Here is a 25,543-nt window from a genome sequence, read left to right as displayed (position 1 = left end):
CATGTCAGCAGTACAGATAGTAGGAGATACACCAACAGCCACGTCAGCAGTCTACGCAGGTGCCACATGGCAGTCTGCAGTCGAGCAGTCTGCAGTCAGACAGTTTTTCTGTAGTCGACTGCATTTAATGCAGTTGACCTGGTGTTGGGCATTTTTAAATTTCTTGGCTATATATAGCCAATTGGTGGCACACTCTCCTATCATTCTGATCTTGTTGAGATTGACTGCGCTTGGGCTGATGGAGATCGAGGTCTTCAAGGCGGAGACACACATAGATATTTCCTCTGTCCCCGTGTATATTTCTGTACTCTTATATATCATACTACACTGTAGATTTTCTGTGTTACATTGTCTCCTTTTCTCTCTCCCTCTTCTCTCTGTGTTCACTCTCTCTTAGTCTTTGTCCTACGCTTCTGCATCACTGTACTCTGACACAGCTTCCGTCACGTTATGGAGGTTCAGGTGAGGCTCTTGTAGCTTCAGAGAGGGGTTTGAAGATGAAGAAGTCGAAGGCTCAGTGTTCACTGTGGCAAGAAGGGCCATTTATAGAAGGATTGCACAAAGTTGGCGGCTTCCAGGAAGAAAAAAGAGCAGAAGACTATGTGGGATGTGGACTTCTCTGACGGGCCATCATCTGCCTCAGATTCTGATTCAGATCCTCCGGCCAAGGCAAAGTCCAAGGCACAAAAGGGATCCTTTTCTTCGGATCGTGGGAAGGGCTTGGTGGCCCCTTCCTTAGCTACTTTCTAGTGGTGGTGATGAGGTCATCCCTCAAGACTCTCCAATACCAGAGAGGGAGTGTGAGAGGGTGGTGAGATGGGGCAGCCGTGCCTCATCTATATTTCTATACAGATGCACAAGATCCAGAGAGGGACATCTCTGACATATTGACCGAAGTTTGGTAGGTACAAATCTTGGAGCTAGGATTGACATCTAGGTTCATGATGGGCTGGTTCTTTGACAGAGAGCGGGTGGCTTTCGTCTGGAGCTCACATGAGGAGACACTTTGGCGGTCTGGCCAAAGGAGGGGAATTCATGGTCATTTATGTGTTGCGGCATTGGTGACAGGATGGCCACGTATGCTACATCGGAGACATTGTTGACAGACATTGAGAGCTGCTATGATCTTCTCTATCTTGAGGAGTTGGTACGATCGACATCGACATTAGGTTCTCTCTGAGGCACCTTGGTGGTGGCTTGATCACCCACTGCTTAGTTATCCATGGTTCTACTTGGTGGTTCTATGTTGTATGGTTTATGATTCATTCTCATTGTACCATTGTATTATATCAGATCACCCATGATCTGAGAGAGGGTGTTAGCAGATATGTCAGCTTATGTGTGAGTTTGAGTTGCAGAGACTTGGGCACATTATTTAGGTTATTTAGGAATTTTTGTTATGTCATATTATGGTCATATTGGGCATTTATTGCTGGCCGACTTGACATATTTTATGGCATTATTTGTGTCTATTTATTCTGGGCTCCTCCTCAGTTGGTCAATTCACGACCTGGAGGTCTTGTGGAGAGAGGAGTCGGTGCCGGTGCCGGTGTCAGTGTCCACGCAGTCAATGACTCACTGTTGTATGTGATACTCTCGTGGTTGATGTATGGATTTCATTTTCCAAGCATACATTCAAGTTCTCATTTGTATTGTGTTCTTTCTTTCCCTTTTTCTCTTGTCTTGTGTTTTAGCAGTTTATTACAGCGTATGTTTACGCTTCCATTGCCGCACCACTTTTGATAGTTAGGTAGTATTGTTTGTGAAGAATTGGACCGAAGACATCTTTGATGGCCGAGGTTGAGAGTAGTGAAGGGTCGAGGTCGCCATGACTGGGCAGGCATAACTTCTCTTGGACCTGCTTGGTGAACGGGGTGTACTTGTGACCCTTGATGTAGATGGTAGAGCCTGAGACAAGCTACTTCAAGATCGATTGTGTGTCGGGATGAATTGGGGTAGTACTCCATGGTAGGATAATGAAGTGGTTGAGCTCTAGGGAGTCAATCCAAGGTTGTGCTTCGGCGATAGTCTCTGGGCTAGGAGAGCAAAGAGTTGGAAGGTAGACCTGGAAGGAAGGACCAAGAAGGTGGACACACAAAGAATGCAGAAGAAGTGAAAGAAGATCGGCGAAGCAAGGCGATGATTACAAGTATAAGATGACAAAGAAGGGTGAATAGAGAATGAATCTTTCTTAAAAGGCCGTTTGGTTAATGCGAATGTGTTGTGGCCAATGCATGTTTTGTTGGGTGTAAAGTCCCTTCGTCTTCGTGTATATAGTCATACGGGTGTGAACACACCCTTATTGTACCCTAACATATAAATACATTATTTTATTCTTTGTGTACCATCACGATCTGGTACACCTATCTGCGTGTTCACTCTCTCTAACTCTCAGCTCTGCTGCTCACGCCTCAATCTCGCACTCCATTGTGCACTCTCTTCCCTTCCAATTGGTATTAGAGCTCGATGGTCCAAGTTGGTAGATGCGATACTTGTAGTTGATAGGCATAGCTAGCACTCAACAGTCGATAGGTGCAGGCAATAGCCAACACTCACAGCCGATAGGTGTAGGCGATAGCTGCAGCTACAAGAGAGAGGAAGCAGTCACAGGTGAGGGGAAGTAATTGCAGGTGACATGCGACAGCTTCACGGTAAGGCATCAGACGGGAGATATAGGCAGTCGACTGATTGACGACCAGTGACGGGCGATTGCCAACGACCAACAACTGCCAACAACCAGCGACAGGCGACAACCAATGAGAAGCGATGGGGGACAGGGTGTCGGCTGCACGGACAAAGGACAGGTTATGCGGCCCGCACTTCAAACGGGCAGGTCAACGGCCCCATTTTTTTAATCAAAAATTTTGGGATATTTTATTTCCTCTTCCAAGTGTTCGCGCGTGCAAGCACAATGCGCAGTTTTAGGCCCAGAAAATTGGGGCTTTTCAGATTTAGTGCTGTTCGTGCATAATTGAGGCATTTGCGCCAGAAATTGCAGACATTGTGCATGTTTAAATTGAGGATTTTGCCAAGTTTAGTGAAATTTCTCAACATTGAACCCATAAAATTTGGGGCTTTTATTGTATTGGTGAAATTTTGTTCAGCTGAGTCAGATTGGCTGACGTTCGTGCACACTTGGACCCGGAAATTTTGGGGTTTTTGCAAGATTTTGTGAAATTTTGCTAAATTTGCATGTTTTATGCTCTCAAGAACATGTATTAATGCAATTGGGGCAGATTTGATAGTGGAATTTTGGGGCTTTTGCTGAAATCTGTGGATTTTGGCAAAGTTGATGCGTGAAATGCACTTTGGGAATATTGCTGAAGCAATCTTGTTGCCATAAGCTGAGTGATTTGAGCATTTTTATCTCCTGCTTGTGTGATTTTGGAGAAATTGCAGAGATTTCTTGGTGTTTTGTGTATCAGAAGTTGATATGAGCACATATGTATGCAGTACACATGTTGGACAGTTCCCATTGAGTTGATGTATTGCTGATTATTCATGTTGCAGCAGTCTTAGTAATCATTTGCAGATTTGGGATTGTTGCAGATGTTTTTTTGGTGATATTGCTGAAGTGGGAGTTACCTGGCAGTGATGTATGCATTTAATGTATGCTGAAATTGCAGTCATACTGCTGAAAGTCATTTGTTCTACTGCTGTACTTGTAGTTGGACTGAATCTTGCTATTATTTGCTGAAAATTTGGGCTGAAATCAGCTGAATATTCAGCTTATTTTTGCCGTCATAAATTGCAGAATTGAATTTCTGGTGTATTGCTGAAAAATGGCTGCAAATGCTTTTAGCAACAGTGACACTAAATCCCTCTTTGAAATCGAGAGGTTTGATGGCACTGGCTTTGACTTGTGGAAGGATAGGATGCAAGGCATTTTGTTTCTCAAGGACTGTGAAGATGCTCTCTTGGAGACTAAGCTTGTAGCTATGACAGATGTGGATTGGGCCAGATTTAACAAGAAGGCCATTGCATACATTAAGATAGCAGTGTTTGATGATGTACTTACAGACATTAAGCATCTTGATACAGGTTATGCTATATGGAAAAAGCTTAAGGACACTTTTGAAAATACAAGTCTTGTGAATCAAGTGCATCTTATGTGTAAACTTGTGAACATTGAGTTGGATGAGTCTAAGCCAACATCTGAGCATTTGAGTGCTTTCATAGGGGTTTTGAGTCAATTGTAGGACTCTGGTTTGGCGGTTTTCGATGATAAATTGAAAGCTATTTTCTTATTGATGACTTTGCCTGATAGATGGGAATCTTTGGTTGTGCCACTTAGCAACAACCCCGCTTTGACTTTTGATGGTGTTAGATGTTCAATCCTTAATGAAGAAATCAGAAGAAAGTCTAGTGCTAAGGGTGTGTTCACACCGAAGCACATTAAAAGGCATGAGGGCTTTTATTCCCAACAACCTCTCACCTAAAGGCAATGTGCCTTAGGAGGAGAAAAGAATCAGCTAAGTCTAGGTATGTACAAAGCTGAAATACATATATCTAACCAACTCCCATCATCTGTCGGCAATGAGCAAAAGCAAAAGCAAGGGCAAATAGCAAGATGTCACATGCTATCTGTGTGGGTGTAAAGGGCATAAAAAGCCCGATTGCCGGTATTTCAAGAAAGAGCAAGAAAGAAAAAAACAACAAGGTAAGAAAAAGAAGGATGATAAGAAAGATGATAATAGCTCTTCCTCAAAAGAAGTTGCCAAGGCAGATGTTGCATCTAGTGTGGTCATTGAAGAGCTTCCTGACACTGAAGAGATACTTGTTGTAGCCTCATGTAATGATGCATATATTATGGCAGCAGCAGGTGATATGCACATTACTAAAAAGGAGGTAATTGATGCCTTACTTTCAGCTCATGATGGGCTGTCACAATCATGGATAGTGGACAACAGTGCCTCTTTTCATGTTACCTCCCCTTTGGAGTCATTTTCTGAATACATTGCAGATTGCCTAGGCAAGGTTTACTTGGGTAATAACTATGCATGTGAGATAGAGGGTGTTGGCACCATTCACTTGGCCCTTGAAAATGGCCAAGAGCTGATTTTGTAGGATGTCAGATTTGTATGTGGCATAAAGAAAAATCTACTATCAGTTGGGCAGCTTGATGCTAAAGGGTATTTTACTACCTTTGGTGGTGGATCTTGGAAGGTCCATAAGGAGTCTATGCTGATTGTTAAAGGCAGCAAAAGGGGGACTTTATATTACTTGCATTGTAAAGCATTACCTGGCAAGTTCTTGCCTGTGGCTGAAGTCCATTCACAGATGGAGCTTTGGCACAAAAGACTTGGTCATATGAGCCAGAAAGGCCTTCAGGTTCTCTCCTCTTTAGGGAGATTTGATGTAAAAGGCTCTAGTCTAGAATTTTGTAATGATTGCTTATATGGAAAACAAGTGAAGTCTCCTTATTACTTTGGTGTCGTCAAGAAGTCTTATGCGCTTGACTTGGTACACTCTGATATGTGCACTATGCTTGTTAATTCGTATGGGGGTGCACGCTACTTTGTTACTTTCATTGATGATTTTAGTAGAAAGTCATGGGTGTATGTACTGAAGAGCGAAAAGGAAGTGTTGGATGTTTTTAAAAAGTTTCATGCTTTTGTTACCACACAAAATGGGCTTAAGTTGAAAGCCATAAGAACAAATAATGGGGGTGAGTATGTCTCAAATGAATTTAACAAGTTTTGTGAGATGCATGGCATTAAGACGGAGTGGACAGCCCCTTATAATCTTGCATCAAATGGCGTGGCGGAAAGATTTAATTGCACACTTTGTGAGAGAGTCAGATGCATGCTGTTCATAGCTAATCTCCCGTAGCAGTTTTGGGGAGAGGCTTTTAAAACTGCAGTTCATGTATGCAATCGCTCTCCCAATCGTGCTACAGCCAGAAGATCATGGATAGCAAATAGATGCACAGGATGAAATAGGACAGCAAGAAGAACATGCTGAAAACAGAGTACAGCAGCAAGAAAATGCTGAAAATCAGCCGCTTGGTGATGGTGTGCACATTCCTTAGGATGTAGGCCCACTGCCTGATAATACAAATCATTGGGTAAGAAGGCCTACACGTGTCAGAAGGCAACCATAGAGGTTTCAGCCATCTTTGGATTGCATTTTGTTGATTGATGAGAGCGAGCCTCTGATATTTAAAGAGGCACAGCCATGTGAAAACAAGAGAAAGTGGGAGCTTGCTGTGCAGAAAGAGATGAAGTCTCTATATGAAAATAACACATGGGAGCTTCTACCTTTGCCCAAGGATAGGAAAGTTATTTCTAATAAATTGGTTTACAAAGTGAAATGTATTGATGGGAAGCCCAAGTATGACTGGCATCTTGAGTGCTACAACAGTAGCGGAGTTGTTTCTCTTTGTATATCTTGAGATATGAGTATTGGCAGTAGTACTACCATCTTCTTTTGTATTAGTGTTTGCCTTTTAGTGTATGAGATGATGTTGTTTCTCCAGTCATTGTCCCTGTGTATCTAGTTACTATCATTTCCGTCTTTGTCGAGACTATTGCATTGGTTTCATATATCAATATATACTTGGGAGTACTGTTCTAGTACTTTGTCTTTGTCTTCATTGTTTTGACGATGTTAGTCTCGAGACCCTGGATGCTGATTGTAGAGTAGGATGTCAGTGTCTACCTGTGTCGGCTTTGAGTATGAATGCACTTCACCTTGTGGCTACCTTTTGGCGGTGATCTTGTGGATTTTAATATTGCTTCCTTGTAAGTTATTTCAGACCGGGTTACTACATTGACATCCGACTTTGGTAGCTCTTTGATTTCCACTGTGTTGGCTTTGGGCATGGCCTTGCCCTTGCCGTCTTTGGCCATCATAGGCCTGGGCTTTTGGACACTCCAATCTCCAGTGTCCTTCTTGCATACAGAAGAAACAATGTTTAAAAATTGGCCAAAAATTTCGTTGGCCTCTTACTCCCCTATCACGGATGCTACGCCATCATTGCGTTGCTGATACTCCTAATTTGTGTAAGCTATTGCGGGTTTTTCTGCTTGATTGGGAAACATGGGATTCCATTGGTTGGACTAGGATGCTCCATTACCTTGCCATCCTTTGGGGTGGACCATCTGATAGCAGCCATTGTATTGGTAGTAGTTTGTGTTGTGAGTGGCCGTATTACAAATGCTACACCACTACTGATTCAGGCCGCATTTAGCCTGGACATGGCCTAGATTATTGCATTGTGTACATCATAGATTCTTGGTCTCGTTTTTTCAAGTGCCGTTTCAGGGTTTCTTTTCCTTTTCTTTCTTCTTGGACTTGTTGGTTTTCTCCTCCTCATCCTGGAAGTCATCTTCCTCAATGGTAGTTTGTGCCTCCAGATCCGAATCAGAGTCAGAAATACTAGTGTCGTCATCTTGGTTCTTTTGAACTGACTTTGTGGATGTTTTCCCCTTTTTTGGATTTTTCTTTGGCCAGGAATTGTTTCAATCTGAGAGCTTTCTTATAAAAATTATTTATGCTATTGCCAAATAACTGATGAGAGACAAAAGCTTTCCGGATTGGCTTATTGAAGCCTTGGACATACAGGGTGTTTAACATTTTATCTCGGGGTTGGGCGTTTGGGTCAATTCTACTTGTTAGGATTGTGAACTTGGCCGTGTAAGCTTGGACTGATTTATCTCCTTGCTTGAGGGTGTGGAGTCATTCAAGCTTTTGTGCATATGTTTGGTCGGGTTGAAATCTATTGTGAAATGGGGTCAGTGCTGCATTCTAGGTGGGCCATCCATGTTGGTGCTAGCTGTGTTACGGCATTTTTTCGCATCGAAGATTCGAATACGGCGACTTTGTAAGGCTCATTGATCTAACTAGGAAAGTTGATGGTGGAAGCGAGATCAAATTGGTAGATGAAAGCATTCGAATCCTCTTGAGAAGATGTAGAGAACTTTGGGAATGGGACGTTGGGTTGGTGGGGCATTCTATTAAGAACTGAAAATCGGGGAGGGAGTATAGGTGGGATACTAACCAAATGAGCAGAAGCAAAGAAATGATCCGTTAGCTTCAATGGAGTAGTAGGAGTGATTGGCAGGTGCGGACTCGCTTCCATTCTTAGGAGTGCAACGAGAATGACACTTTTACAACAATCGAGGAGAATGCGACGCGTAGGACGTATCATTGAGGAGAATAGTAGCCTCAGAAGATGATGCTATTTGGTGGTGTTCAGCCCTAAACCGCTGTGCTTGGTTGAGAGTCGGAACTACCTTGGGCAGACCTTACGAATGTGTATACATTCAACCTAGTGCATGGAGAAACATTGATTGTGGTTGCCATGTGTAATCGGGTTCAAGTATCATCGCTACAGGGTAGAGTGTGGTCATACTCTGAGCCGACATACGTGAATATTGACATCCTACTCTACAGTTACCGTTTGGGGTCTCGAGACTGACATCGTCAAAACAATGAAGACAAAGATGAAGTATTCAAACAAAACTCCCATGAAACCAATACAATAGTCTTGACAGAGATGAAAATGATAGTAATTGGATATACGTGGACAATTATTGGAGGAACAATATCATCTCATAGACTCAAAAGGCAAATAGCAATACGAAAGGAGATGGTAGTACTATTGCCAATACTCACATCTCAGGATATACAAAGGGGAATAACTCTACTACTATTGTAGCACTTAGGATGCCAGTCAAAGAACTGGTCGAAAGATCTAATAGATGGACAACGAACATGAGATGAATCCAAAAGGACGAATGAATTTATTCAAACCCCTTGCTTGGGTAGGCCTCTCCATTATATAGCTTGCTGATAGTTGCGATATTCTCTCCATCCGTGTGCTGTGTTGATGGTTATATGCACCTGTGTGTTTATCAATGCACCGTTGGTGGCCTTACTTTAAATGCTACTAACTATCACCAGTCTTAACAAGAATGAAAGCAGCTCTCAATGTCTGTCAACAATGTCTCGTAGTAGCATACAAGACCATCTTGTTAAAAATGCCTCTAAACATATGTGACCATGGAAGTGTTCCCTCATGTGAGCTTAGACTAGGAGTCAATCCCTTTCTTTGTTATATACGAGCTTATGATGAACCTGGATATTAATCCTAGCTTTAGGATTTGAATTTGCCAAACTTCAATTGATGCATCAGGGACATTCCTATTTGGAACCTATACACATGTATATTATATGGATGAGGTTCACCTATCCCATCTCACCACCTCTCACTCCCTCTTTGGCAGCAAAGAGTCCTGAGGAATATGTAACAAACCTTTTGTATTGTTACCAATACATATTGGCTCAATGATTCCAAATTAATTTGATGCTCATGTACTTTGAAAGGCAATTTGTATTATTTAAGTGTTTCAAAATATGATTAAATGTTTATATTTCTATTTTACGCCCTATAATTATACTTGGGTCGTCATTGATGAGATGCCCAAGAGAAATTAAAAGTTTAGTTGGGCGATCGGATTGACCAGAAAGTTAAGATGACTGAGGCTTTTATAGTCAGCTAGTCACATTGACTAGAAGCCCATATAATGAGTGGTTTTGGAAAGTAAAACCAGATGCTCACGATTGAAGAAATAAACCATGAACCGGTGAACCTATATAATGAAGCTCTCCAGAAGCTAAATTTGGCGACTCCTAAAATTTAGGAGGTTACTATTTTTGGAAGTTGCTCAAATGGAAGTTTTGTTCGCGTCAAAGGCTCTCGAATTTCGCAAGGAACAATTTTATCATTAACAGCTATCTCAAATTCTTAACCATTTGAGAGATTTCTAGAGTAGAAGGTTTGGAAGCTTCTTTCCCTAGAAAAGTGAGACGTGGCATCTAGAAGAAGACATATGTCATTTTGAAGAGACAAGTGTCCCTACACTTCTGATTTGTAGCCTCTACTTTTCACTTTTGAGCACCCAAGCCCACACTTATATATTGGAGATCTTTGTCTTTATTTGAAATAAGCTGTCATACTTAAATTTCAGCCACATGCTTTGTATTCTCTTATCTATTTCTCATCCTAGAAGCACTTTCTACTTAGTTTGATCTAATCCAAGTACTAAAGAAGAAAATCAGCTCGATGTACAAGTTTGTAGAAATTGGGGTGTCAAAACCCTAATTTTCAAAATTGCAGCAAATCAATCTTTTGTATATGGTTCAGACACTTGATGCTTGTGGTTTTGTTTCAATAAATTCTTGTTAAGGGGGAGGGGCCGGTTCCCCTCTCAACGTGGTGTCGACTCCTCTCTCTCTCTCTCTCTCTCTCACGCGTGCGCTCTATCTTCTAATGTTGATGGCGATAATTGATCGAGTTGGTTAAGTTTAAAGTATTGTCATTTTCATGTTCTTCACCGCGCTTATAGATGACTGCATCACTTGTACTAGAAAGCAGCGGAGGAAGGGCCAACCAAGCTCTTCCCATGATATGAAGAAGTGGACCCCTTGCGTGTCTTGACCTTTGCCTTGGTTGGAGGATCTGAATCGAAGTTGAAGGAGGAGGATGGCTCGACGAAGGAGTCCACATCTTACTTCTGTTGCTTCTTCTTCTTCCTGGAAGTTGCTAACTCTTTGTAGTTCTTTCTCAAGTGTCTCTTCTTACCACAATGATAACACTAGGCGTTTGATGACTTCTTCCTATCACCCCTCTTTGAAATTGTAAAAGCGCCATCAGAACCATTATAATGTGATGAAAGCCTCTGTTGTAGATGTAAAGATGCTTCATGCTCAAGTAGCATACATGACATATGGGTAAAGCTCACGGATTGAGGATGTTTTCACCCTCAAAGCATTGGCCACTCCATCAAACTCAAGGGCGTGCTTGTAGAGTATCTTTCTCACAATATATGCCTCTAGAAGAGTAGATTGCATGTGTCGAAGTTGGTTGTGTACCTATGTAACACGGAGCAAAAAATAATTGAATAGTGTCCTTAGGCTCAAAGGTCATCTGTTGAAGCTATCCATAAGTATCATTGCACACATAGTGGAAGGTGCCTCATACAACATGCGAAGCTTCGGCCATACTTTTGAAGATGTCATGTAGGAGGTAACCACTGGTAGAGCTTCTTTAGAAATACATCAAAGAAGGGCAGAATAAGCACAAACATCATCCGTATCCCATGTAAACACAGATGGCTCATTGTTGTTCTCATTAACATCTTTGGGAATTAGAAAAGGATGCAGAGGATGTGGAATAGCTTCACAAACAAATGTACCATAATTGCTTCTGCATGAATGAGGCTTTCATAATAGCACTCCAAGTTAGATAGTCAGGGCCGTGTAACGTATTATCAATAGAATTGCATAGAGGAGCCATCTAGAGAGTATAGGAAGAGAAGATAGAGGATAGAAGGTGGATAGAGAGAAGATAGCCACACCAGCAGGAAGGACTACACAAAATGAGAGTTCACACGTAGTGGAGACCAAAATCTGATTAGAAAATGAGGGCGATTGCTGCAAGAAGTCAAAAAGATAACCAAAAATTGCCATAGACAGCAAAAATGATGAGTCCACACAGTCGCCTAGCAAGCAATTAGGGTTAGAAAACCAAAACACAGCCTAAGCTAACAATAAATGTAGCAAATTGACAAAACCAAGGCGAAATGCTGACACAGGCTGAAAACACAGATTTCTGTGCAGAAAACAAGGCAGGAGTCGACCACAGCAGGCCACTTAATCAAAAGAGGTAAGAAATACTTGTAATTAGTAGAAAGACAGCAGCATGAAGCTAGACCTGCAATTGATACAATATCAGAAGTGGATGCAGCCATTGAAGCGTATATGCATGTTGAAATAGACTACTGAACACAATATAGAGAGAAAAAAGAACACTGTAAAAGAAGAGAACTCAGAAGAATGCTCAAGAAAATGGAATCCATATACCAAGACATGAGATAGTATAGAACCAAAGTGAGCCACTGGTTGGTAAGGCACTAGCAGAGGCTCCTCTCTTCAACAAAACTTGTAGATGACAAATGAATGACAATGACTGTGCAGGAGGAGCTTGAATAAATAGGTTGAAGGAATGCCATATATGGTAGTAGGTCGGCCAATATTTAATGTTGGTCGACTAGCATAAAATGCTAAAATCGATCGGGATTAAATTGTAAAATAGCCATCATAAAAGGGCAACTAAAATGCCTAAAAAAGAGGATAATATCTTGGTGCCCTAGCCCATCGAGTCACGTTTAGAGACTCAACTATGAACTGACATATTTGCTAACAACATATTCTCCTTGCATTTGAGATAATAAACGTTGCATTTTGGGTTTTGGTTAATTTATTGTCATGCTATTTTCTCTCACAGATACTTTGTGTTTGACGACTAATTGCTCTAGACTCTAGTAAACTGTGTGTTTTTGCTCACGTGATCCATATGCATTTGTTTTTTTGTATTTTCAGCTTATTTGTGAACTATTGAATTCTTGATCGCATTATTTTAGCCACAAAGTACCTCGGGTATATATATCTCTCTCTCTCTCTCTCTCTCTCTCCTCGTCTTCATTTGCTCTCATGGCACCTCCATGTTTTGTTCATGATAAGCTTAAAGGGCGTGACTACTATACTTGGAGTGATATTATAAAGGCTTGGTTTGTGCAAGAGTAGTTGTGCTACATTGTCTCTAGAACAAGTATCTCTATAGTGTTAGGAAGCTCTTCAATTTTGTTAAAGTTGCTGCCATAATATCTACATCATTGCATGAGTATGCAACAAGTATCTCTCTAGTATCAGGAAGCTCTTCAATGACCACACTAGATGCAACATTTACCTTTGCAACTTCTTTTGAGGAAGAGTTACCATCATCTTTCTTGTCATCCTTCTTTTTCTTTCCTTGATATTTCTTTCTTTCTTGCTCTTTCTTGTAGTACTGGCAATTAGGCTTTTTATGCCTTTTACGTCCACATTGATTGCAAGTAACATTTTATTGTTTGCCCTTGCTTTTACTCCTACTTTTGCCTTTATTTGCTGCATTATTTCTCTTCTTCGACCTACTTGTAAGATGATAGGCTGAACCAGAGCTTTCTTCATTGGACTTTCTTATGATCTTCGCATTGAGGATAGAGCCCCTAACACCATCAACAGTTAAAGTAGTGTCGTTGCTAAGTGAAACAATCAAAGCCTTGCCTCTATCATGTAAAGTCATCAACAAGAAAATAGCCTTCAGTCTATCATTGAAGGATTGTAAACCAAAGTCGTGCAACTGACTTAAAATCCTTGTGAAAGCACTCAAATGCTCAGATAGACTTAGACTCATCCAGCTCCATGTTCACAAGCTTGCGCATGAGATGCACTTTATTCACTGGAGTTGTATTTTCATAAGTATCCATTAACTTTTTCCATATAGCATAAGCCGTATCAAGACGCTTAATGTCTGTAAGTATATCATGAGATACAACCATTTTAATGTATGCAATGGCCTTCTTGTTGAGTCTAGCCTAATCCTCATCTTCCATAGTTGCAGGCTTAGTTTCCAAGAGAGCATCGTCATAGTCCTTGAGAAACAAAATGCTTTGCATCCTGTCCTTCCATAAATCAAAGCCAATGCCATCAAACCTCTTGATTTTAAGGAGGGATTTAGTGTCATTGTTGCTAGAAGCATTAGTGGCCATTTTTTAGCAATACACCAAAAACCAATGCTATAATTTCTGACAGCAAACAACAAGCTGAATATTCAGCTAATTTATGCCCAAAATTTCAGGAAAAAAGAGCAAGATTTTGTGTTGTTGTATTATTGACAGTGCCCCAATGCATGTACAGCAGTAGAATGGATCACTTTCAGCACTATAACTAAAATTTCAGTATACATTACATGCATATATTACTGCCAGGTGACTCCCACTTCAGCAATATCACCAAAAATACATATGCAGCAATCTCAGATGTGGAAATGATCTCTAAGTTTGCCGCACCATGAATATTCAGCAATACATCAACTCAATAGGAGCTGCCTATCATGTATATTGCATACATATGTGCTTAAATCAACTTCTGACACAAAAAACAAACCAAAAATTCTTTGCGATTCTCCAAAATTTCACGTGGGAGATTAAAAAAAAACTTAAATCACACTACTTACAGCACCAAGATTGCTTCAACAATGTCCCCAAAGTGCATTTTACACATCAATTTTGCCAAAATCCACAAATTTCAGCGAAAAACCCCAAAATTTCCTTGACCAATCTCCAAATTTCTTGGGTCTAAATGTGCATCAATGTCAATAAAGTCTGCTTAGCTGAGCGAAATTTCATTGATACATGAAAAACCCCAAATTTTCCAAAGCCAATGTGCACAATGTTTGCAATTTCCAAGTCAAATGTCATTGTTATGCATGAATAGTATGAAATTTGGGAAAAACCCCAAATTTCAGCCATGAAATTTCTGCAAAAACTTAATTGTGCTTCCATGCGTGAACCAGGGCTTGCATAAATGTGCCAAGTCACACAAAAATATCAAAGAGACTATTGATTGACTGTCGTGACTTGTCGTGAGCTATCTCGTGTGTCCTGTTAGTCAAAACTGATCGCTGCTTGATTATGTGAGCTGTTGCTTGATTAGAGAGTTGTTGCCTGCACTCATGTTGACCTAGGAACTGTCATCTGTACTCACACTGACATGTCACTTGTTTGTCCGATATACACACGTCTAATGTTTCTTCATGTGGATGAGGTGGAGCCGATCCCGATGGACTTCGGGAAGCACGCACACCTTAGCCGTGGCTTTGATACCAGTTTGAAGGAGAGAGTGAGCAATGGAAGTGTGAGTAGCATCGTTGAGAGTAAGAGAGAGTGAATATAGAGATAGATGTACCGGATTGTGATGGTACAAAAGAATAAAGAATGTATTTATATGTTAAGGTACAATAAGAGTGGTTCAATAAGGGTGTGCTCACACCTGTATAACTTTATATACGGAGACAAATGGACTTTACACCCAACTCAGATCTTTGTGGCTGTAAGGTGAGAAGGATAGAGCTTATGTAGGAGTTTTGACTTTGAGATTTGTTACCAAAAGGGCACAACTAATATGGTTATAGATGTCCTTAGCTGGATCTTGAAGTTAATTCCTTGTTCTCCCTTAAAATTTTGACTAATTTCTTTCTATTGAAGGGTGTTGCCAAAATGATCTTCATTTTCGTAGGCGATTAGTCCAAGATGGATCTTGTAGCCTAGGAAGCTTTGGTGGTTTGGATGTTGGAAAGTTGGCTACTAAGAGAAAGATAGTCAAAAAATATTCCATATGTAATGGATTAGTGTTTAAGCAAGGTAAAATGTATATACTCGATGATTAGGATATTTGCGTAAAGATTGTATGAGTGTCGAGCACGGTGCATTGTGGCACATATTGGAGTTTGGCCTTGGTTGCTTACTACTTTTATTAGCTACACATGAAGACTTTGGTCGAGTCTCACATTCGTGAGTGTTCGCAGTGTCAACTTAATAAAGCTGAATGGCACAAGCAAGTAGGGATACTACATCCTTTACAAATGTGCAATAAAAAGTGGAGCAATATTTCAATGGATTTTGTAGTAGAATTACTGCATACAAATTGAGGTCATCATGCGATTTGGATCGTGGTCAACTAATTGACAAACTCACAAAGACGACTATTAAAAGCCACAAGTTGGCTGGTCTCTTTGTTGAGTATCTTTATAGACTTTATGGTTTGTCCGATGAAATAGTCAATGATCAAGACTCTAAGTTCATTGGCCGTTTTTGGTAAATGATTTTCAAAAAATTAGAAACTTGATTGTCCATGTCATCCTTGGAGTATTGTGAGACTAGTGGACAGATAAAAAAAACAAATCAAACTATGGATGATATGTTGCGTATATGTCTCTTGTAGACAATCTGATTGGGAGCCTTATCTTCCTTAGGTTGAGTTTGCTTATAATAGTACTAAGAAGTCGGCTACTATTGGATATGGATTATTTATTCTAATGTACAGCTATAAGACGATCACCGATTGTTGTCAAGCTTAGGGGGATTAAACTATAGTCCATGGTTGACTTTTTGTATGATATGCAAGAGGTTGATGATTGTATGGGAAAGCATTAAAACTTTAAAACGGCATGTGATTGTGCCATGTTGTATACTAATTAACATCGTACTCCTTGAGAGCTCCAGGAGGGCATGTGGATTTACTTTAAAAGTCCCAAAGGACTCTGATTCAATAACTATTGACAAGTGCTATATGTTATCTTTACATATTGTGGTTCTTTCCAAATTATCGGGAAGACAAGTAGTGTGTCTTATAAGCTTGATTTACCTTTGGAGATTTGAGTTCACCTAGTGTTCCATGTGATTCGTTTGGAATAATGATTGGGGGTGAGGTGGATTGATAGCTTCGATCGAGGAAGTCTCGTGGCTTGAGGACATTGCTTGTTACGTCTCACTTGAGTTTGAATTGGTTCTTGGCCATAGGACTAAATGATCTTATTGAATTGTTTATCCCGAGTATTTGGTCAAGTGGAAGAACCATCTAGAGGTGGAGGCTCCTTGGGAGTTTGTATGTTCATTGAAGAGTCGTTTTTCTTGATTTATTTTGAAGATATTGTCGAGGACGGCAATCATTCATAAGGGAGGAAGTGTTACTTTCAGGTTCATGGGCTTCAGGAATTGAAAGTTGAGGTTGGTTACTAGTAAATACTCGGGCAGAACCAAGTGTTTTTCCATTTCCTAAATTAGGAATCCTTAAAAATTCATTTCTAGCGGCTGAGTTCTGCATGGGCAGGTTTGCCATTGGGCAGGCAGCCATGAATAGGGTCATGCAAGGCTGGATTGGGTAGGGCTCACAGTTTTGGGACTGGACATAGGGGCTATGTGACCATCGGTAGTAGGCGACAGTAATTCTGGGTCCATTGATAGCAGCTAAACCACCTCTAAGCATAGGTGACCTGATTCTGGGCATCTTTGGGAGCAAGTGACTTGATTTGGGACATCTTTTGGGAAGGCAACTTGTTCTTTGGCATAAGACAGGGCATGCAATTGCTGATGCTCATTGATTTTAGCCTGCAATTTGTGAATTCGCTGTCCTTTACTGCTCCTCTCTCTCTTACATGTTAGGTGAAGCCTCTATAGTGGACCTGAAGTGTGTAAGAGATGAGTTTGCTGATTACAGACCTGCAAACAATGAGAGTCAGGGTTGGCGTGGTTGTCTTGGGATGTGTGAATGCAGACCTCAAACATGCATGAAGGATTGCTGTTGTGAATCAGTAAATTGATGACAGATTTGAAACATTTGATTGTCTATGACAGGATTGGGTTGCATGCATTTGTTGATGACTCAATTTGGCTCCTCATGCATCTAGAAGTAAGGGCCAACTTGAAAAATTGGGTTGCTGATTGTTGTGGACAGTCAATGTGAAATGTCCCCTTAGGATTCAACTTGCACGAGACATGACACAAGCTACATTGACAAATATAATTGACTGGATATCAGACTCACCTCCCAGCCATAGAGCCAAAGGGGTTCATCCCTGAGCTTGGGAGCTAGCAGTACTTTGGGTCACAACCACATCCCAAGGGTTGGTGTCCCATACTACCAGCCCACACCATCTTGGTGCACAAATGTGTCAGCCAAAGAGTTCAAGAGTGGTGATCACACGTGCACAATAGGGCATTGAGTTCCGAAGTGTACTTAGTGCATTCGCATTAAGTCACTTCATAAACTGTGATCAATGCTATTAGTGCCCATGCAGATGTCCAAGGACAGAGATCATGCTTCAATTTGCTAGGATTAGGGAAAATTTAAGAGAAAGGAACTGTAAAGAAATGCTTGACTACACATGTATTGTACGACAGATGCATAGATTGATAAAGAAAAATAGTTAGGGTTAGGGTAACACAAAGACCATGAACACAGAAGATTAGTAAATCTGAATAATGAATAAATGCAATGCTCAATGCAAGAAACACACTATGTAGGGTAAATGCTAAACTGCAAACTCCCGTGTCTTAGGTACCAACATAGAGAGTATGAGCTGAAGAGTGTCATATTTTGATAGATCCCAAAACACAGCAAGCAGCCTTTGACATGAGTTTGGCAGAAGCAACACAACTCTGTGATGGGCAGATTAGTGATGCATGGGCAGATAGCAATGTAGGATAGCAAACATAGAAGTTGCTAATGATGTACTAGATAGTCGATACAGCTGTCAGCAAAACAAAGCAAATTGGATGATGTGGCAGTACATGCGATGAAGTAGGCAGCTAAGCGCAGTCTTAAGCTGGTCGTAAAATTCATTTCTAGAGGATGAGTTATGCATGGGCAAGTATGCCATGTGGCAGAAGGAGAGAGAAGATGCCATGCAAGGTTGGAACAAGTCTGGGTGTGCTACTAGGACATGTGTTGCAGTAGTTGACAATATGCAAGGGCTGTTCAATAGCAGGTGATGGCATATAGAGGCGCTAGATGAGTAGGCAACTTAACATTCTCTCCATTGGACAGCAAGTGACAACAGCCTGCCTCTCTGCAGGCAGCAATTGATTGCTCTTAGAGTTTTTGGGCATGAGAATGATCATTTTTCTCTCTTTGCTGTTCATCTCTTGCAGGTCAGCAAAACTGAAGAAATTCACTGCTGAATTTAAACCTGATTACTGTTGTAATTAGGGTGTACTAGTAGTGTTGGGAAGTGTACCAAGAATTCTCAGCTTTATGATAGAGGGATTTACTGTAAATTGGAAAAATTGCAGCAGATCTACAAAAGAATGGCCATCCACAATTGAAATGGCCAACATGCAAGTGTTGAAGACCCAGTTTGTGCTGAATGTGAATGAAATCAAGGGGCAATTTGGGGATTTGTGCTGCTGGTTACATGTGACAGCCCTAAGTTTCAAAATTTGTAGAGAGACCAGCTCATCAATAGAGGAAGAGGCAAATCTAAGGCAAGGCTTGTGTCACCAAAATGAGAAATGAACTTAATGATTTAATTAAACTTACGAAAATTTTTAACTAAAATAAACATTAATTCTCGTACCCCTAGCTCTTGGCATGGTGATCATTGCGCAGGTAGTGAAGGATTTGATAGTAGGCATGTAGTGGACAAGTGTATAGGCTATGTGGTACAAGAGGAAGGCAAAAGTAATAAGGTGCAATGTGAAAATTTCATTAAATTGAAAGTTTGTAACTTAGAATTGAGTTACATGGAAAGTTTTGCCTCGTCAACAGCTCACTTAGGGCACTAAATTGTTAAGTAGGCTCTAAGCTAAAGTTTCGTTCAGTGAGCAAATCACACATGATTAATGACTAAGTCATTAGGTAGCCCTTAATAAAAAAATGAGATGTGATTGAGAAGCAGTTGGTTACGCATTTGGAAAGCTTATCTTGGTTATTTGAGACTCATTCTCTCTCACTTTGAGCAACTCAAGTTTAGAGACAGCCAGTCTTCTGTTCTTTGTTGTAGAAATTGTAGGTCTTAGCCATGGAATATGAGATGATAACGTAGATGGATTGTGGACAACAGCCAATCTTCACCTCTTGGCACAAGGATTTCATTGGGCAGCCTTATAACTCCATACACAGTAAGTTATGGTGCCGTTTTTGATCTAAAATTAGAAAAACATGTTATTACTTGTTTGGGTTGAGATTCTATCCTCCTCTAAGATCTCAAGCCTAGTGCACTTTTTGGGCAATTTTGTCACGAGAGGAAAGCGGCGTTCTTACAGTTTCATTGCGTGAAATCCCTTTGTTTGTGAGAGGAATAGCTAGCATTGCATGGGAACTATATAGGATGGTTGTCTAGGCGAATGATCTGTGAAATTGGATTCAAATGTTGGCCCTAATTTTAGGGTTTGGCAGGCTGAAGTATTCATTCACATTTTTGAACAGCCTATAGTTGAATTTAGGCCAACATTTGAGGTGTCAAGATCATTGTGCTCTCGTGGAATCAGTTTTGTCACAAGAAATTGCTGAAATACAACCATTGGTAACTGATTTCGAGCACACATTAGCAATCTAAAGAAATACCGAAAGGGGTGCCAAGCTTTGGGGCCAAGAGGTGTCATGTATGGTGCAGGAGCAATCTACCTCCAATTGTGTTCAGATTTTTTTTGCTGAATTTACTGTTAGGCTGAATGAAGTGTTTGCTAAATGTGGTCTATCTCCATTCGGGCTTCAAAAGGCCAATTTCATGGTTCCATTGCTAAGACATCACCATCTTTTTGAAGGAGGTGGGCTTGTGGTTGTCTTGAGGAGCAAACACATGCATTTTGGCTTGATGTAATTCAATTACAGCAAGGTTTTTACTTGTTGAAAATAGTGTACAGCAAGGGGCAAATAGTAAAAGATGTCACACAACAATGGTAATAGGAGTGAAGAACACGAATCCCCTCCTTAAAGGCACTCAACACAGTTTTGAGTTATCGAATGCTGAAAATGCTTCAATACAGCAAGCAACAGTTGTGGTCGGTGAGCACGTAGCTCAATCATGTCACTCCACGAGTCCAAGGTGCTCAGGAAGCAAATGCAATGTTTAGGGCTTTGTTGGCAAGTGCCGTTACTAACTTGTAGCAGTTAATTCAGCAACCCCAATCTGTTGAATTTATGCAGTCAGTTCCTGATGTTAAAGGGAAAATGGTTGCTTTGCATTCTAAACAGCCAAGTGAGTACTCTCATGGGCAATCTTTTCAGCCAAAAGTATTGCATATACCGGCACTAGTAATGCTGAATGTGCAGGGAACTCTAGTTTGGCAGCATGATCGTCCATTTGGAAATAATTTGGAGCATATTTCTCATGGACAACAAACTGCTGTAGTTGTGTGTGGATTTTTCCCTAAATTTATTGTTAAGCTGAATTAACTGTTTGCTAAATACTGTCTATTGCCCTTTGGGCTTTTGAAGACCCCGGTTTCAGCTCGACTGTTCTTGGGGATTGGAGTCCAATCTCTAGTGTACTACAAGATTCATGAAATAGAATCTAAAGAACTACCACAAGGGATGCCGATTTTGGGGCCAATTGGGTGTGGGCTGTCCACTGTTTAGAGTGTTTTTTCCCCCACTATCTTGGCATTTAGTTTGCTTCAATTTAGGAAGTACTTGCCATGCATCGATCTAATTATATTGAGTGCTTTTAGATGGAGAATTGTAAACCCATCTCCACATCCCTCGAGACATGTCATAGATGCATATTTGAGGATGTAGGAAACTAGTTGATACCTCTCTTTATCAGCAAGCTGTTGGATGCCTCCTTGTACTTGTGCAATACACTGTGGGATGTGAGTTTGGTGTCTTAGTTGACACATTTCATGTAGATCTCAAGCACAAAGCATTGGCAAGCAGCCAAACAGATCTTTAGGTATTGCAAAGGCACTTAGACATTGGACCCTTTCATGCTCTCGGCTGCACTTGTATGCTTTTATAGATAGCTGGATTTTATGGTATTATGGATTTATGAAATCAGAGTTCATTGGTGGAATTGTCTCCTTCCTAGGGTTTCATGCATTTCTTGGTTCAACAATAAACAAAGAACGGTTGCAAAGGCACTTAGACATTGGACCCTTTCATACTTTCGTCTGCACTTGTATGCTTTTATAGATAGCTGGATTTTATGGTATTATGGATTTTATGAAATCAGAGTTCATTGGTGGAATTGTCTCTTTCCTAAGGTTTCATGCATTTCTTGGTTCAACAATAAACAAAGAATGGTGACCACCTCCAGTTGTGAAGCTGAATACATGGCATCTTTTACAGCCACATTAGAATATGTATGGGTTAGATGCCTATTGGCTTATCTAAGTGTGGGACATTAATCACCCACCCCTATCTACATTGGTAGTTAGAGATTACAGAAGTTGCGTGAAATCTAGGGTATCATGCTTGTACAAAGCACATTGAGGTGCATTATCACTATGATAGGGGAATGCTCCATGTAGGACATACAACTTGCTTTATGTCCCTACATTGGATAACATGATAGACATGTTTACGAAGGCTCTTTTGAGAGAGAAGTTTGAAGCCTTGCTATAGCAAGCAAATCCAATTGGATTATTAACCTGCAGTATTTAGTTCACTATTGACCAGACTTTTGTGAAGCAAGCAAATCAGTGGTTTAATCTGATTTTTTTCTATAACTGGACTATTGTAACACAAATGAAGATCTTTACTCTTCTTGATTGTGACTTTCTAATACTGATTTTTCTGTGCTTCTCATTAGGTGCCTATACCAGTGCATGGTGTTGCAGGAAAGTATGCAGCATCCTTGTATGTGGCATCTGTGCAAGCTAATGCATGGGAAACAGCATATGCTGAGCTGCAACAGGTTGTTAAGGCAGCTGAAAAGGCACCAACATTTGAGGAGTTCTTGATGGATATGTCTGTCTCAAATACGTCCAAAATTAAAGCAGTGCAAGAACTGTTCAAAGAGTTGGAGTTCTCTAAGATAACAATTAACTTTCTCGGTAATGCTCTCGAGTTAATGTTGAATTGACATATTCACCCTCTTAAGCAACACTGCCTTTTAGTTACTGGATCAGATCATCTGTCTTCTGGAGCATAGTTCTTCCCACGTGGTGGATATTCCATTTAGTTTCTGATGATGTGGCAATACCTGTATTCAGTTTCATTGCCTTTGGAATGTATGGAGATTCCGTAAGTTTATGCATGTAGACTCATTGGTAATTTTGAGCTCCACCGTCAGTTAGCCAGGATGCAAATGGGTTTTGGGTGATCAGGCTTTGGCCTTTCTTCTTTGATTCATTGACCCAGTCCGGTGGTTTGGAGTTTAGGGTAACAGGACTTCCTTCTTAACTTTGCTTTCTAGAGACTGCCCTTCTAGAATCTTCTGTCTAAGTGTGCAAACAAATTCTGAGATACAGAACTGTCAAAACTGTGAAATGAGGGAAGGTGCTTGTCATTTAGGTTGATGTTTTGCAAAGTAGATCTTATTGCTGAGTTTGCGAAGTTTATAAGCATGTCAGCTGTAACCCAACTTTTTTATGGTCTCTCCTTTGCAGCTCTTTTGGCTGAAAATCGCAGGCTTCAAGGGCTCAAGGAGATTTACAACTGTTTGACAGATTTGATGATGGCTCACAACAAACAAGTGAAAGCAACAGTTACTGCAGTGGTTGTAAGTGGTCCATAATTCATATTGCCATTTTGCACTGCAATCTTATCATTACCTTTTAGGCATGCGATTTTTTGTCCATGATTGAAGTCTAGAAGTTGTTTAGTAATAAAATACATCAGTCTATATTCTCATAATTGTGGGAGTCCTTTGTAACTGTACAATGCTTTGAGGAATGATTTGAGAGCCTTTGGCAAAGTTTAGCTGTGGTTGAGTTTCACTAGCATAATTACTGAATGTGAGCAATTTGTCAGTCTTCTTGCATTTGAAAATTGTCAAGCAAGTGTGACAGATGAAATTGGGCTGAGCTCTCATGATTTCTCTCAGATGTATGTCCAATCTTGAATGTAAGCAGCCACAGCTCTCCTACAGTGAGTAAAATTCATTAGTATAGCTCGAGTTTATGTGCATATTTGAGGATTTTGCACTAGGATCTTGTTGTAATAGTAGCTCTTAAGAGAGATTTGTGGGACAAAAAGAAGGTAGTTCTGTTTTTATAAATGACTAGGTCCAGTCATACACTAGGCAAAAAGGGGAAGTTAGATTTTTCTGCACATGTGCGTGTGCATTCAATTTGATCAATTCATTCATTCATTAAGAATGAGGATGGATTAACCTTTTAACTACTAATAGCAGGTGTTCTCAGCACCAATTGTTCTTCCAAACCAACCAAGAAGAAAAAGATAATCAAAGCCTACAGTTCTGTGTTTTTTAAAACAATTAATACCAAGTACACACTAGGAATAAGGTGAAATCAGATCTTTCTGCATATGTCTCCATCACTGGTTTGACCAAGTCATTCTTAGATTTAAACATGTTAATTGCATGTGATTCAGTTAATAGAGTGCTATTCTGCAATGGCTTTTTCGAAAGTTGGTACAAAGTTCTTTGTTTTCTGGGGAAGTTCCTTGTGTATTCTCTTCAATGTAAGTGGATCACACTTTGCAACAGGAATTAAAGCCAAAAGAGATGGAGGATCTGAAGAAATCATTAAGACGATTCATCCAACCTGATGAGTCCATTATAATGACCCAAAAGGTTACATCTCACCCTATGCTTAGCTTAGGTTGCTTTCACATCGGGCATTCTGTTAGCTTTAATGGTCAGATATTTTTTTCAAAAGTGCTTTATGGCCAGGAGTCAGTATTTGTATTAGGAGGATTGTGTGATAAAATAAAGTTTCCTGTTTCAGATGTTTAACAAAAGCAGACCATGCTGCTCAACCTACAGCTTTCTTAAGAAGATTTAGGTTTGCAACTCATTAAGTGTCTTAGACTATGCAGGATGCATTTGGACGACTGCCTACCAACATATCAGCATCTTAAACAATCACACGAAATTAAAAGGTTAATAAACAGCAATTAGGAACACAGCATAGCTCCCTCCAAACTCGTAGCTCTTCAGGAAGCTCCAGCCTCCAATCCTCTGGTTGTACACCTTTCTATTCAGCTGAAGATTTTCGAATTTGATATAATTCCTGTAGGATTTTTGCATTATAACATGGCTGGAACCTCACATGCTTTCAAATTGCAGTGCTATTCAAATCGAGGCACTCTGATCCGCTGAGTATGTTCTGTTAAATGAGAGAAAAATGGGTTTCAGCACATGTGCATGTAAATCATGTTCATCTGTCTGTACATATGGTGTCGTGGATTAATGTTGTAGAATATATTGACTTGCAGATTGACAAAAAAATTATGGGAGGTTTAGTCATCGAACTTGCAGACAAGCATATTGACCTTTCCATTGCAACAAAGCTCAAGCAAATGGAGAGAGTCCTCATGGAGCCCCTGCCTTTGTAGACGTTCTCTGGCTGATATTGATGTCAAACAAGGCTCAAGCAATTTGAGGGACTCCTCATGGAGGCTGTAACTCTGCAGACATTCCTCTGGGTATCATGACCGTCAGCTTTGGAAAAATCTTGATGTTAGCCATGATCATTGTTATCAAATAAAAGAGATATCCGATGACTGTAGGGCTTGAACCATAGCTAAGATAAGTGCACTGCGAGCTAATGAATCACGAATTTGATGCTCAGGTAATGCTTGAAAGGCTTCTATTTTGTTTTCCCAGGCAAAGAATAAGATGATGAACTTCTGCTAGATTTCCTCTTTTAGCATATTCCAGAGGGTGTCAAATTACAAGAGCTCATGTATCTGCACAGTTTCACGAGTTTAACAACATTTGCTTTTGAATTTTTTTTGGAATAAACGGGTTCATGCACATGTGCTCAGATGATTTTTTGATAAATTTTACAGGTTATTGTTAGACCGTATGTTGTCAACTTCCATTCTCCGAGTCATTATTTCGAGTTCGCTCAGTCATTGTTTTGAGTTTTTCTGCTTTGTTGCACTTTATTGACCAACTTTAGGAAGGGTTTTATGATTGTTTAGGTTTGCTGCCTCCTGGGCAAAAATGGCTGCATCTATCTTAACTTGCTCATTAAACTCTGCTTGTGTGCACACTTCGGCTCTATTTGTGGTTTAGATATAGCCTTCT

At 40.4% G+C, this 25,543-nt stretch overlaps 1 protein-coding gene across 1 annotated transcript in view; it reads left to right on the top strand.

The window, feature by feature from the left end:
• Nucleotides 1-25,242, top strand: part of ATP5 (delta subunit of Mt ATP synthase) — a 36,135-nt gene extending 10,893 nt beyond the window's left edge. Inside the window, exons 3-6 of the mRNA XM_087664440.1 lie at nucleotides 22,136-22,379; nucleotides 22,935-23,047; nucleotides 23,996-24,082; nucleotides 24,727-25,242. Of these exons, the coding sequence (XP_087520566.1) occupies nucleotides 22,136-22,379; nucleotides 22,935-23,047; nucleotides 23,996-24,082; nucleotides 24,727-24,846 (564 nt within the window). The 3' untranslated portion in view covers nucleotides 24,847-25,242. The remainder of the gene's footprint in view (nucleotides 1-22,135; nucleotides 22,380-22,934; nucleotides 23,048-23,995; nucleotides 24,083-24,726) is intronic.
• The last annotated feature ends 301 nt before the right edge of the window (nucleotides 25,243-25,543 follow it).

Source organism: Lygodium microphyllum, chromosome 23 (assembly GCF_053477565.2).
Source record: "Lygodium microphyllum isolate KBCC chromosome 23, Lygodium_microphyllum_v1.1.10, whole genome shotgun sequence".
In the NCBI taxonomy this organism is placed as follows: Eukaryota; Viridiplantae; Streptophyta; class Polypodiopsida; order Schizaeales; family Lygodiaceae; genus Lygodium; species Lygodium microphyllum.
Note: the sequence above shows the minus strand (reverse complement) of the source record. Positions and strands in the feature narration are given on the sequence as shown.